General features: G+C 43.1%; 1 protein-coding gene across 1 annotated transcript; it reads left to right on the forward strand.

Annotated features, from left to right (window-relative positions):
• The first annotated feature begins 1,913 nt into the window (after window positions 1-1,913).
• Window positions 1,914-12,864, forward strand: LOC139594388 (pantetheinase-like). Its single transcript, XM_071436419.1, has 8 exons — window positions 1,914-2,197; window positions 3,907-4,148; window positions 4,253-4,383; window positions 6,139-6,331; window positions 7,766-8,057; window positions 9,205-9,578; window positions 12,111-12,281; window positions 12,652-12,864. Exons 2-8 carry the CDS (start codon window positions 3,936-3,938, stop codon window positions 12,769-12,771), a joined length of 1,494 nt encoding a protein of 497 aa, XP_071292520.1. The 5' UTR covers window positions 1,914-2,197; window positions 3,907-3,935; the 3' UTR covers window positions 12,772-12,864.
• The last annotated feature ends 1,296 nt before the right edge of the window (window positions 12,865-14,160 follow it).

The raw sequence follows: 14,160 nt of genomic DNA on the forward strand, positions 1-14,160 counted from the left end.
ATTCTTCATCTTCTGACCCTGGTGTTTTACTGGTATTTTGGCCATATAAAGACCCAAACTTCATTTTCTCCACTAGATGGAACCCTAACTATGAGAAATGTTCTCATGAGTTCTGCAAATAGTACTTGTGGGCTGGAGACATTGAGTGTCACATTTTCTTTGTAGGCTTTGTTTTCACTGTATATTTTGCTGAGCAGATGCTACAAGTCAAGCAGCAATTTTGTGTGCATGTGTTTGCAGAATTGAGAGTTCGAGGTAATGGGACACTGTTGTGATTTGTCAGACATCAGTGGTCAAAAAGCCACTACAAGAGCAACTTAGTTGTTACCAGAGTCCTCTGTCCTCTGCCTTGAGCATAAGGCAGCTTTATTTCTGCCTGATTTTCCTGGTTGTATTCAAACAGTAAGTCCACCTTGCCAATTCTCTTCTGCCCTGTTCCCCCAAATCCTCTAGAACCAGATCTCCCTCAAGACAGAAATGTAATTTTTCTCAGCCTTCCTGCTAGCTCCAATTGAGATTGGAGCTCTTTTGACTAGATCAACATTACTGAATATATGATTGTGTGTTTGCCATACGATAGTACTGCTTTGATGATGCTCCTGCTTATTTTGCTTTTCATAACCAGGTGCTGGCTGATGGACGTCTGATAAATCGGAATACTACATCAAAGCCAGTTTTGAGTGTAACACTCTTTGGGAGGTGGTATGAAAAGGACCCTCCATCCACAGATCAAGCTTCAGCATGATTTCCCTGCAGATCCTTCTAGCTTTCATCTGCTCGTTTCTGTAACACTAATTAAACACAAATAATGGTAATTAAAAGTAATATTAATAATTAAGATGGCATTCTATTTTTCTAGTTGCCTTATCTAATGGCATAGTTACTGCACTTTGATTTATTGACTCGATTTTGCAGCAAAAACCAATACTCTGCAGGACCGTTATGTATTTTTATATGAGAGCTTTGGTTGGCATAGGCTTGGCCTGGGAACAATAGAAACACTGGGAACAACAGAAAATAAATTCTTCTGACTTTACTGGTGTAGGATTCAGTGGGTTGTGCCCCAATAAAGAAGAGTTTTGAATTATTTGAAATTTTTGTTGGACTATTCAAAGCCATTTCCACAACACTGCTCCCACCACATTTCTGAACAGCCACTTTTGTAAACAAGAGAAAACAGAACCTTTGAAAATTTTAACTTCCTTTGAAAAGGAAAAATAGTCCCAAAAATATGTTCCTTCAAAAAAAACAGTTATTCAGCTCAGCACACTGCAGTGTGTTATCATACCATGGCCCAACTCACAGTTGAAGGACTCTAATCTTTCTGGCCACATTTTTAGGATGTGGGAAATCTCCCTAGCACAGAATTGTCAACTGTTTGTGTCACAAAGGCTCAAAAGAAGCAATTTCTCAGGAGCATGTCTGTATTCCCATGGAATGGTTGCTCCTACAGGTGAAAGGGAGAGCCGGGACTGCAGCAGCAGGTGTTGGGTAAGGGGAGGGAACAGCTGGAGCCGGTGGGACAGGCTGGCACGTGTGAGGATGTGGGCCCTGCAGAATGTGCTTTAGGCAAGTGGACTGGATTGCTTTGTGTCTGCCAGCTAAAATTTCTATGTGTGCCCAATTCTGTTGTTTGTTCTGCAGGCTTGCTTTGAAGCACAAACATTGTTTATACTTAATCTGACCAAGATCATTGAAAAAATATAGACTTGTAGGAGGCAAAATACATTGGTGTTTTTTGACAAGGGAATGTCTTAAGAATGAGATTATATTCTGTGAAAGTATCGAACTGGATCCCTCTACAATTCATGTAGTGGAAGTAATGGGAAAGATCCTACTGTTTGGGGAGGAAAAGCACTGTATCTTTAAATTTCTCCCCGCGCCCTAGGGGAAGCTGTCCTGTTAGGGCACAAGTAACAAAACTACGCGGCTGTTGGCAGAAGTGAGCGCCTCCTGACTTCCTGACCCCTGCTCACATGTGCTCAGGGCTCGGCAGGGATTGCGTGGCTGCCGAGTGCCCTTTCACACAGCCTCCTCCAGGCAGGGTTAACCCTTGGAATGCTCAGTAGTCTTCCTCACGCTCTCCTCTCGCTAAGCTCAAGAAAAGAAGCCGGCGCACAGTCTGACGACAGACTCCCTCTACAGCTAAGCTGATTTAGCACCACATTGCATCCTGCTTCATAAAGTAAATCCTCAGGTAGCCTCCACCATCAGGCGGTGGCAGCGGTGGGGACGGTGCCGTACAGGGGCGGGAAGGGTGCATTGGGAGGAGAGAGGTGTGGAAAGTAGGCGGACCTCTAGATAAGTTTCCCCTTCCATTGTTCACAGCCGCGGAGAGCCCGGATCGCTGCAGTTTTCTTCAGTTTAGTCGGTGGATTTGTTTGTTTACCTGGTGTCAGTTCCTTGCTCCTGGGCGAGCTCCCAGCCCCGCAGGAAATAGGGAGCGGTGCCTGCTGGTTCCGAGGCAAACAGGGAGAACTCCACTGCACCTTGTGCCGGCAGTGGGACTGGAATTCTGCGGGGCATTCCCCTGGCACTGCACTTGTAAATATTTCTGCTCAGCCCTGGCAGGGCAGTCACCTTCTGGCTGATGTCCTCACTATTGCCAAACAAGGGAGCATTTGCTACTTCCTCTTTCTCACTGATGTCTGATTGTGCTTAATGTGACTCAGCCTATATTTCGTTTGGTAAAAAAGTGAGGCAGAGAGGGAGGAAGGCATCCAAGCTACATTAGTTCAAGTATCACGGAGATCTCTCCTGCAGCCTTTAAAAGGCTTGTATTTCAGGCTCCTGAATGAGCATGCTGGATCTAGGAATGTGTAAAGAGAAGTACTTGGGGACGAAAATCACCAGATAAATATCAAAGTTCCTAATGATTGAAACCCTCAGTCAGCACTACTCTGTGAGAGGACTCTGTGGTATCTGCATTCATCAGCCTGTCTGTATTTTCTGAACCAGCTCGACAGTGACAGTCCGCTGTAGCTGAAAGCAGACAGCCTGTTCTGATTCCCACTGTTCAGACAGCCTTTTTCAAATGAGAATACTGCAAATACTAGATGTCAAAAAATGGAAAATGTCATAGGAACAAATGGATTTGAAGTGAGTTGAAGATTAAAAGTGAAGGCCTCTCAATGCACAGCAGGTTCAAGGGAGCAGAAAGATGTGCAGAGGAGCAGGCATGCTACTGCACCTGGTGAACTAGCCTGCTCTTTTGCTTCAGGCTAGCGAGAGACAGGCAATGAGTTACATGCCTTGTTTCATATTTTTCTATCCAGATTAATATTTTCTGGTGGAATGCTGTTGGAAAGTGATGTTCAGCTAAACAGAAGTGACTGGGAGAGACACTGGCAAAAACTCAAGGGACAGTTCTGTTGCTGGCCTGTTGGCTGCATGACATCTAAATACAGCGAGATGCTAATGCAATTTCTGTGGTCTAGAGAAACTCAGAAGCAAGCTGGACGTACTGAGACATAGCATAGGAATTGAGGAATAACAAGATACTAGAATAAAGAAATTTTTATTACCCTGAGTTTTGCCACTCAAAATTCACAGAAGACTAGCTCCACTGGTGGCAATATCCACCTGGGTAGCAGCTGAGCCCACACAGAAAAAGTCTTGCTGTAATCAGTGATAGAGAAGAGTAAAACAACAAAAATTGGCCTGTGCTTTCTAGATATGATTTTAATGACTTATTTTTTTACTGGCCCCATTAGTCTTGGCATTGCCCAGCATTTTTAATTTGTTCAGTCGTGTCATCCTTACCGTGTACTGCAATACTTTCTTATATCTCACATTCGGTTCCAAGGTAATGCTTTAACAGACCTGCAGTTCGTTCCTCCCTCTTGCAAAGTAAACTTTGTCCCCCTTCTCTTTTCTGTGCATGTTGATTTTGCACTGTTTGTCCAGAGCACTCTAGGAGCTGGGAGACTGCAGCCATGCTCCCTTCCCAGGCTCTCCTGCCCGCTGTGGTGTTTGCACTCGCAGCCCTTCAGGCCCTTGCCTCTGACACCTTCATGGCAGCCGTCTATGAGCACGCCGTCATCCTGCCACATCCCACCCAGGAGCCCGTCCCTGCCAGCGATGCTTTGGCCCTGATGAACAAAAACATGGATGTCTTGGAAGGGGCCATCAAGGAAGCTGCCCAGCAGGTACGAGGGCTGCCATGAGGGCTGTCCATCAATGTTTCCTGGTCCTGCTGACCCTCCTGGTTGTCTGTTGATGGGTGCCCTTTAAACGGAACCTGTTGCGACAGGGTGCCCACATCATTGTGACTCCTGAAGATGGCATCTATGGCTGGCAATTCACAAGAGAATCCATCTACCCCTACCTGGAGGATATCCCTGATCCAGCGGTGAATTGGATTCCCTGCACTGACCCCTCAAGGTGATTCCTTCTGCAGTGGTTTAGGTGATTTCAACCTGTTATCTTTCTCACGGAGTCTTGAGCAGCAGACACTAAATTACTAAGAACTGCTAACAACTCTAACCTAAGTTTTAATTAAAATTTAGTATGAAGGTATTTAAATGGTTAAATATATACCATGTCCATGACTAATTGATAAGGGAAACATTTGGTTTGTTTTTTTTTTTTAATTAGACACTTTAAAGAGAAATTCAAACAACATACAGAATTTAGGTTACTAAAAGTTGAGGAAATCTCTTTTTTTGATGCCAGAATATATCCTGCTTCTTTTTCTGCTTTCAGTTTTTCCACACTATTTTGAATAGAACTGACTGTAAATTATTAACAGTAGTATTTCTTTGATTTTTTGGTTTGTTTGTCTTTTACAAATGGCATGTTGAAACAAAAGCACACAAATCATTTTTGTGGACAGCCAGGAAGTAGTCTCTGAGCAGATAATAAGAGATGATGAAGTCAGTAATTAAAGTCCAAACTTCTAAATGATAAAATCCCAGGAATTTTTAATCTTGGTTTTCCACAGTTAAGGTAAGATAAAGTCTGAATTGCTAGAGTCTCTGTGCTGTAGAACATGATCTGTCATTCAAGCAGCATGTTTCAGCAGTGACAAACTAAGCTACATCTGAGGACTGGACTTTAGACTCCTACAGCATGTAATATGTGTTCAGCTATGGAATTACAGCCGTGGTCTGCCCTTTTCATCATGGCTTTCTGCACTTCCTTGATGAGAGCAGGTTATTGTGTCACTGGGGATATACTAACTCAGTGCTTCCAAGAAGAAGAGTCACAGTTGCAGGGATGTGCAAGTTTTTGCTGAGATATAAGTAGCTAAAGTATACAGTCTTTCATTGAAGGTGGAGTGTGGGGTGGCAGTGTGTCTAAGCAGGTCTTTATTCTACGGCATCACACAGGTTTAGCAGAGGTGATCTTAGTGCCTCCTCACTGTTCCAAATCAGGGGTTTCCCTAGCAGCTTTTGGGAATATAACACTTGCCATCAGTGTCTGGCATGCCTTATTCCTGGTGCTGTGTGTGTATCTTGCATGGAGGTCCTCCTTGTGTGGCCCACACACACCTTGCAAAGCTGTAGGCATTGCCACACTGCAAAGGGGAATGAATGGCTGCTCTCTTTATGGCCTGGTACGGACGCTTCAGAGGTGCTGCCAGCTTCTGGCACATGGACACTGTCATGTCTCGAAATTAATAGCCCACTGCTCTTCAGGCCATGGTTACAGGTTTGTGTGCGCCTGTCTATGGGAGGAAATGAATGCTGAATTGCCTTTACCATATCATCTGCATTATCCCACTCAACCTTGCTTAGCATGCTAAGGGCCCAGAGCTGCAGCCCTCAGGTGTCAGTATGCCTGATGTTAAAATATTTGCCTGTGTGACACCAAGCTAGTGTCTTCCTCTGCCCAAAGATTGCTCTCCTGCCCTTTCCCAGCCCGAGAATTATCTGTTTACTGCAGAGCATGTTCCAGATGCTGAAGGAGACTGGCTGGCATGTCTCTGCAGAGGCCAATGGGAGGTCTCCAGGGCCTACCCCAAGGTGCAGGAAGCAATCTGAGGAAGCACTGCAGCAACTCTGTGTATCTGCCTACCCTGCCATGGCTGCAGGGTTGGAGATGCTGCTGGTGTGACCCCAGGTACTGTGGAAATGGACACCACTGACGGCACAGGTTTTGTTAATTTTGTTTTTCTCCTTCCCTAAAATACGTTAGATTTGGTCCAGCACCAGTGCAGGAACGACTCAGCTGCATGGCCAGAAATAACTCCATCTATGTGGTTGCAAATATTGGGGACAAGAAGCTGTGTAACTCCAGTGATCCCAGCTGCCCCAGGGACGGTCAGTACCACTACAACACGGATGTCGTCTTTGACACACAGGGGAAACTGGTGGCTCGCTACCATAAGGTAAAGTGGTCTTAGAAAGACAAAAATTAATTTTCCCCTACTTCCAAAATATCTAGGTTTGGGAAGAGAATTAGATACCAGTCATTGTCCACTGTCAGGGTTTTGTTTTTCTTTATAATTTAAAAGAATATCTCTCTTGCTATGAAGTGTCGATGCCAAATTTGCATTTGCTGTCATGTTTCTCAAAACAGACTGGAATGAAAAATGATTGTTCTGGTGCAATTTAGTGGCATATGGTTTTGGTTGACTTCCTCAGTTCATTAGCTCGCTACTACTGTAAATTCTGCTGCTTGAGCAGCTTCAGTTTTCAGTGCCAGCTTTTCACCAGACTACCACTTCATGTTCCAGGATTTCAATGTTCACATCCATTTCATCATAGATGAGCAGTCTGACTTCAGAGAGGCAGGACCTTTATTTCTGATTCTGTTTTGGCACAGTTTTTGCCCAATGGAAATTGTTTGGACTCCCAAAGCAAGTGAAAATGCCAGATGGATGTAAAAAGAGATAAGGATATTGGGTCGTTTGCACCAAATGGAAGTTCCACTTTCAGTATTATGTGCCTACCTGCAAGTTCCATCAAAGTTGTTTATGAATTATGTGCCAGATGTCCTGCCAGTGTGGGTAGAGTGAAGTCAGTTTATTTAATGCACTTTGGGCCCAGTATTTCATCTGGTTGTTTAGAGAAAAGATGCCAAGATATCTATTTGTGAGCAAACTGGGTGAATGAAACACTGATAAAGCAAGTCTGTTCCCCAGCCTGCTATGGCCCAGGTGCTGAATTACAAGTTAAGTAAACTTGAACTTCTTTTCTAGCTTGGTATCCATATTTACATTCAGACCACCTGGACATTTATAAAAGGCTCTTAATATGTATGTGAAGGAGGAAGGAAAATGTTGGAAAGCTGAGGATGTCAAAAACTTCAGTTTTTCTGTTGGCTGAGATCATCTGCCTTTCCCCCATCAGCACAGCCTTTGTTTTTTACTCTGCAGTGTCCCAAATACTGTCCTGTTCTTCATGCTGGTGCTCTGTACTTCAGTGCTTCTGGGCATCTCCACACCAAAGTCACCAATTTTGTCTCTTGGCACCAGATCCTCCATACTTCTCTTACATTACTATTTCTCTTCTGGTTGCATTTGGGTTGCCAGAAATATGAACTAGATGGGGAGAGTGGAGAGATTATTGTTATGCAGATGACACCAACAGACCTGAAGGCAGCTGGCTGCTTTCCTAGCTAGATGCCAGGGCAGTATGCAATATGTGTTCCGTATTATGGGTATGATGATCATGTAATTTGAGCCTGATTTCCTACCTGTGAGGGCTTCCAACACAGGTCAAAATTTTTCTCTAGTCATTCTGAGCAGCTTTAGGGAATGAATCCAAGACACATGGTTAGTGTGCCTCTAACTGGTTTCTCTATTTCCCTTCCCCTACAGTATAATCTCTTTCTAGGAGAAAATCAGTTTAATTATCCGAAAGAGCCAGAAGCTGTCACCTTTGAGACTCCTTTTGGGAAGTTTGGCATTTTCACTTGCTTTGACATCCTTTTCTATGAGCCTGCCGTGGTCCTGGTGAGCAAGATGCAGGTGGACACTGTGCTCTTCCCAACAGCTTGGATGAATGTCCTGCCCTTTCTGACTGCAATTGAGTTTCACTCTGCCTGGGCTATGGGCATGGGTGTCAATGTCTTAGCTGCCAATACTCACAACACCAGCATGGAAATGACAGGTAAGTTAATTTTCACTCTGTGCAAGTATCTTGGTAACCATGAATCTCTTATTCCCCCTTCTACAAAGTGATTTTGCAGAAGAATATATTTTATTTCTCTGGAAGGTGAAGAGTCTAGTCACCAGATTTTAAAGCTGATGAATCCTGTTCCTATTGGTTTCATAAAGACACAACAAAACTTATAGTGTTTTATTTTCCCTAGCTTCTTAGGATTATCTTTTCTTTTAATGGCTCTAAATAAGTAGTAGGTCACTGCCCTTATGCCTGAACAGAAATTTTTGTGGTTTTTAAGGCTCTTTTCATCTCCACTTATAAGTCTATGATTGAATGCCAAACTGTAAATATACTCGTAAACCATAAATGTGGCTACATTTATTCTGCCAAATGAGATATTTATTTTTATAGTTGTATGTAACACTGTTACAGAAAACCATTAAAAACACATGTTCAGGCCTGTTGTAGTAACACTGCTAAGATATCCACATCTTCATTTTAGAATGTAGCATTGATTGTTTTTACAGCTAAGCTTATGGAATAGCGTATTTCAATTAGACCAGTATCTTCACTGACCTGTGCAACCACAGCATTGTTTTGGGACTGTTCATTTGAAATGCCTGACAGGCTTCTGCAGTGATGGGTATGACTGACCTTTGATTTCCCTCTGTTGCTTGGTGCTGGTCAGATGTGAATCACTCATGAGGGGAGGAGTTCTCAGCCAGTGTAAAGGGGGCTGGAAAGTTGCTGTCTCCTTCTGTTCATGGACAGGCCTGTGATACTTGCCTGTGTTGTTGTGTTTTGGATTGTCTCAGTCAGTAGCTGGTCCTTTCACACCAATCAGCCAAGAAAAAAGGAATTATCAACTCTACTGCACACAGGAGAAAAGAGAACTGAGTAGGCCATAAATATATAACATAACATAAAAACCCAAACATCCTCTGGCTACACTAAGCAGACCTCATCTAAGGGAATAAATGGTATTCTTCGCCAAAGCATGAGCTCTGTGTACCGGGTTGCTAACTGTCACCTTTGGTGAGACTAAAATTACTGTGATCTGTGTAGAATTGTGGATAAGCTATCAGTAGAGACAACTAGAAGGACAACAGGATTTTTAAAATTTTTCTTGGGCTGACTGTTGTGCTCTCCTCAGGGAGTGGAATTTATGCACCAACTGGAGCCAGAACATACTCCTACAACATGAAAACTGAAGATGGTCACCTCCTCATTGCTGAACTAGATGCACACCCTCGTCTTTCTCCTGCCTGCCCACCTGCTGTCAGCTGGAACTCATATGCTTTGAGTGTTGAAAGATTCTCACAGAATGGTCATGAATTCACAGGAATCATCTTTGAAGATCCCTTTACTTTCACAGAGCTCACTAAGCCTGGGGGGAATTTCACTGTCTGCCAAAAAGACCTCTGCTGTCACTTGAGCTACAAGATGGCAGAGAAAAGAGACGATGAAGTTTATGTGCTGGGTGCTTTTGATGGCCTTCATGTTTTTGAAGGACAGTACTATCTGCAGGTAATTCTTTGGAGGGGATTATTTAGGAAGCTTATTTACAGGGAGAAACCTTCAGCTCTGTGGTGGAAAAAGAGAAGACAATGACTCTCTTCTATTCTGGAGTACTACGGCACCTTTTGTTAGTAACGGAAAGAAGTTGCTAAATCTTCCAAGCCTATTTACCTTCAAATCCAACAAATGCAGTAGAGAGGTCTCTAAACGTCCTCTAAATGCCCAGAGTGCAATCACTATTTTGTGGGTGTGCAATACTGGCTAAATTTAGGTTCTCTTCTGTGAATGTCTGCAGTAAGTGTTCTGAATCTCCTCTGAATCACAGAAGAGTTAGGATTGAAAGGGACATCTGAAGATCACATAGTCCAATCCCTCTGCCAAGGCAAAGTCACCTAGAGTAGATTACACAGAAACGCATCTGGGTGGCTTTTGAGTGTCTCCAGAAAGGGAGCATCCAGGACCTCCCTTGTTGTCATCTTATTGCAAAAGTTCCATACCTTCTTGGTGATTTCTCACAGGCAGCTCCTTACAGCACAACCAACAAACTCCAACTCCCTTCTCAAGGGCCTAACCCACTCTTTTGTAGCGCTCTTCTACTTATTGGACACAGCTGTAGCCTATTAAGGGCAGGCCTGTTCCTAATCTTTGGTGATTAGCACAGCTGCAACTCCTCAGGGGTGAGATTGCCTTCTGCACTATTTTCTTACATTCTATGCCCCCACACTCCCTGGGCAGCCTGTCCTGATGCTCTGCCACCCTAAATATAAAAAAGTTGTTCTTCCTCATGTTGAGGTGAAACTTCTTGTGTTTTTATGGCCATTGCTCCTTGTCCTGTTGCTGGGCACCAGTGAAAAGAGCCTGGCACCATCTTCTTGGCACACACCTTTGAGATATTTATATGTATTTATGAGACACCTCTCAGTCTTCTCTAGACTTAACAGACCCAGCACTCACAGTCTCTCCTCATAAGAGAGAAGCTCCGCATTCCTAATCATCTTTGTGGCCTCAGCTGGACACTCTGCAGTAGCTCCTTTTCTTTCTTGTGCTGGAAAGAAAGAGGAGCCTGGGCACAGTACTCCAGATGTGGTCTCACTGTATTTTCATCAAAGAGATGCTGTTAAAAATCAGTTGATCATAGCTATCTTTATGAGATGCTCTGATAAGTTAGGGTCACAGAGATGTTAATTTTTTTGTCATTATCCAAATCATAGCAATGAAGCCTACTTAAATGGCTTATGACTTTTAGTGGAAATATCCTCTCTTCCTCTCTTTTAATCAAATATTTGGAAAGACAGTGAGCTGCATCCTGGTTGAATTTGCTTAAAGCCCTATTTGAAAACATCCTTTGCCTTCATAATTAAGTTATTGTGCCAGCAGATTATACTTTTTTTTAGTTACTTCTGTCTGTCAGCATCACTATTTTGTACCAGCTGGTACAGACTCTGGGATATGAGGGGAGGTGTTATCCAGCAAACAGCTCATCTAATACCAGGAAGGTAACTTGAATAAATTCAGTTCTTGGTGAGCTTGGTTGTAAAATTTATTTCAGTGGTTGTGAAAGTTGCCAGATACTCTCTGCCAGAAATGAAAGTTCTAGAGAATACAGGAATTTCTACTCTTCATTTTTCCCCTCAATATTTTTTTCATTTCCTCAGAACATATTCCTTATTTCTCTTATTTGCATTTCAACACAAAACCATATTTGCTGATGAATAATACTTCTGATTTTTTTGCAAATGTGCTTCTATCCCCCAATACCAGACATGTAGAAAAACTCCATCACCTATCAGCAAAACCAGGCAACATCCTTCAAATCATTCCTGAATCAGAGGAGTGCTAGCCCTGTTTCATATTTCCTCATGAAGACTATAAACACTTATCAGCTGGATAATAAACTCTCATGACAAAAGGGAAACACTGTGATTCCTACTTTATCTGCTGCAACTATTAACAGAAAACTGTAACAAAAGATGCTAACTTCATCTCCTTGGCCTATATTAACTAGGATCTGGAAAGGGAACATCAAATTCAGAATTCCTATGGACTACCAGGCCATCTAAATACCTTTAGCAACACGTATAATTAGCAGTAAGAGGATCTGGATGTGCACTTGTACAATGTACTTATGTGGAAGACTTTGTTTTGTTTGCCTAAAATTTCCATTCACAAACTCATCTTACTAAGACATGTGGGAAAGAAACCTTCAAATAAGACAATTGGTGATTGAAAGAATTAGTGAAAGGGACAGAATCGGGCTTCAGAGATGAAAAAAGGTGCTTTGGCTGCACTTATGTCAAAACCAATTTATTTATAAAATTATAAGACTAAGACAGTTTATTTATAAAATTATAAGACTAAGGTCTGGAATACACCCAGTCAGATCAAGGGGTAAAAAATAAGCTACAACTGAAAAGGAGTCAGCCAAGAATAATGAAGAAGATCCTGTGACTATCACCTGCTCTGACGCACATTAGCTTTGATGACACAAGGCACCAGTGTAACCATCTTGCTAAATACATTGTTGTTTCCTCCTCCCCACAGATCTGCACTCTGCTCAAGTGTCCCAGCACAAACCTGAGCACATGTGGGCAGCCCGTGGAGACGGCTCAGACCAAGTTTGAGATGTTCTCCCTCAGTGGCACATTTGGCACCAGCTACATCTTCCCAGAAATGCTGTACAGCGGGGTGCAGCTGGCCCCTGGGGAGTTCGAGGTAATGGGACACTCTTGTGATTTGTCAGACATCAGTGGTCAAAAAGCCACTACAAGAGCAACTTAGTTGTTGCCAGAGTCCTCTGTCCTCTGCCTTGAGCATAAGGCAGCTTTATTTCTGCCTGATTTTCCTGGTTGTATTCAAACAGTAAGTCCACCTTGCCAATTCTCTTCTGCCCTGTGTCCCCAAATCCTCTAGAACCAGATCTCCCTCAAGACAGAAATGTAATTTTTCTCAGCCTTCCTGCTAGCTCCAATTGAGATTGGAGCTCTTTTGACTAGATCAACATTACTGAATATATGATTGTGTGTTTGCCATACAATAGTACTGCTTTGATGATGCTCCTGCTTATTTTGCTTTTCATAACCAGGTGCTGGCTGATGGACGTCTGATAAATCGGAATACTACATCGAAGCCAGTTTTGAGTGTAACACTCTTTGGGAGGTGGTATGAAAAGGACCCTCCATCCACAGATCAAGCTTCAGCATGATTTCCCTGCAGATCCTTCTAGCTTTCATCTGCTCGTTTCTGTAACACTAATTAAACACAAATAATGGTAATTAAAAGTAATATTAATAATTAAGATGGCATTCTATTTTTCTAGTTGCCTTATCTAATGGCATAGTTACTGCACTTTGATTTATTGACTCGATTTTGCAGCAAAAGCCAATACTCTGCAGGACTGTTATGTATGAATTTTTATATGGTGGCTTTGGTTGGCATAGGCTTGGCCTGGGAACAATAGAAACACTGGGAACAACAGAAAATAAATTCTTCTGACTTTACTGGTGTAGGATTCAGTGGGTTGTGCCCCAATAAAGAAGAGTTTTGAATTATTTGAAATTTTTGTTGGACTATTCAAAGCCATTTCCACAACACTGCTCCCACCACATTTCTGAACAGCCACTTTTGTAAACAAGAGAAAACAGAACCTTTGAAAATTTTAACTTCCTTTGAAAAGGAAAAATAGTCCCAAAAATATGTTCCTTCAAAAAAAACAGTTATTCAGCTCAGCACACTGCAGTGTGTTATCATACCATGGCCCAACTCACAGTTGAAGGACTCTAATCTTTCTGGCCACATTTTTAGGATGTGGGAAATCTCCCTAGCACAGAATTGTCAACTGTTTGTGTCACAAAGGCTCAAAAGAAGCAATTTCTCAGGAGCATGTCTGTGTTCCCATGGAATGGTTGCTCCTACAGGTGAAAGGGAGAGCCGGGACTGCAGCAGCAGGTGTTGGGTAAGGGGAGGGAACAGCTGGAGCCGGTGGGACAGGCTGGCACGTGTGAGGATGTGGGCCCTGCAGAATGTGCTTTAGGCAAGTGGACTGGATTGCTTTGTGTCTGCCAGCTAAAATTTCTATGTGTGCCCAATTCTGTTGTTTGTTCTGCAGGCTTGCTTTGAAGCACAAACATTGTTTATACTTAATCTGACCAAGATCATTGAAAAAATATAGACTTGTAGGAGGCAAAATACATTGGTGTTTTTTGACAAGGGAATGTCTTAAGAATGAGATTATATTCTGTGAAAGTATCGAACTGGATCCCTCTACAATTCATGTAGTGGAAGTAATGGGAAAGATCCTACTGTTTGGGGAGGAAAAGCACTGTATCTTTAAATTTCTCCCCGCGCCCTAGGGGAAGCTGTCCTGTTAGGGCACAAGTAACAAAACTACGCGGCTGTTGGCAGAAGTGAGCGCCTCCTGACTTCCTGACCCCTGCTCACATGTGCTCAGGGCTCGGCAGGGATTGCGTGGCTGCCGAGTGCCCTTTCACACAGCCTCCTCCAGGCAGGGTTAACCCTTGGAATGCTCAGTAGTCTTCCTCACGCTCTCCTCTCGCTAAGCTCAAGAAAAGAAGCCGGCGCACAGTCTGACGAC

Source organism: Agelaius tricolor, unplaced genomic scaffold, assembly GCF_023055355.1.
Source record: "Agelaius tricolor isolate 1412-34295 unplaced genomic scaffold, bAgeTri1.0.p SCAF_1, whole genome shotgun sequence".
Taxonomy (NCBI): Eukaryota; Metazoa; Chordata; class Aves; order Passeriformes; family Icteridae; genus Agelaius; species Agelaius tricolor.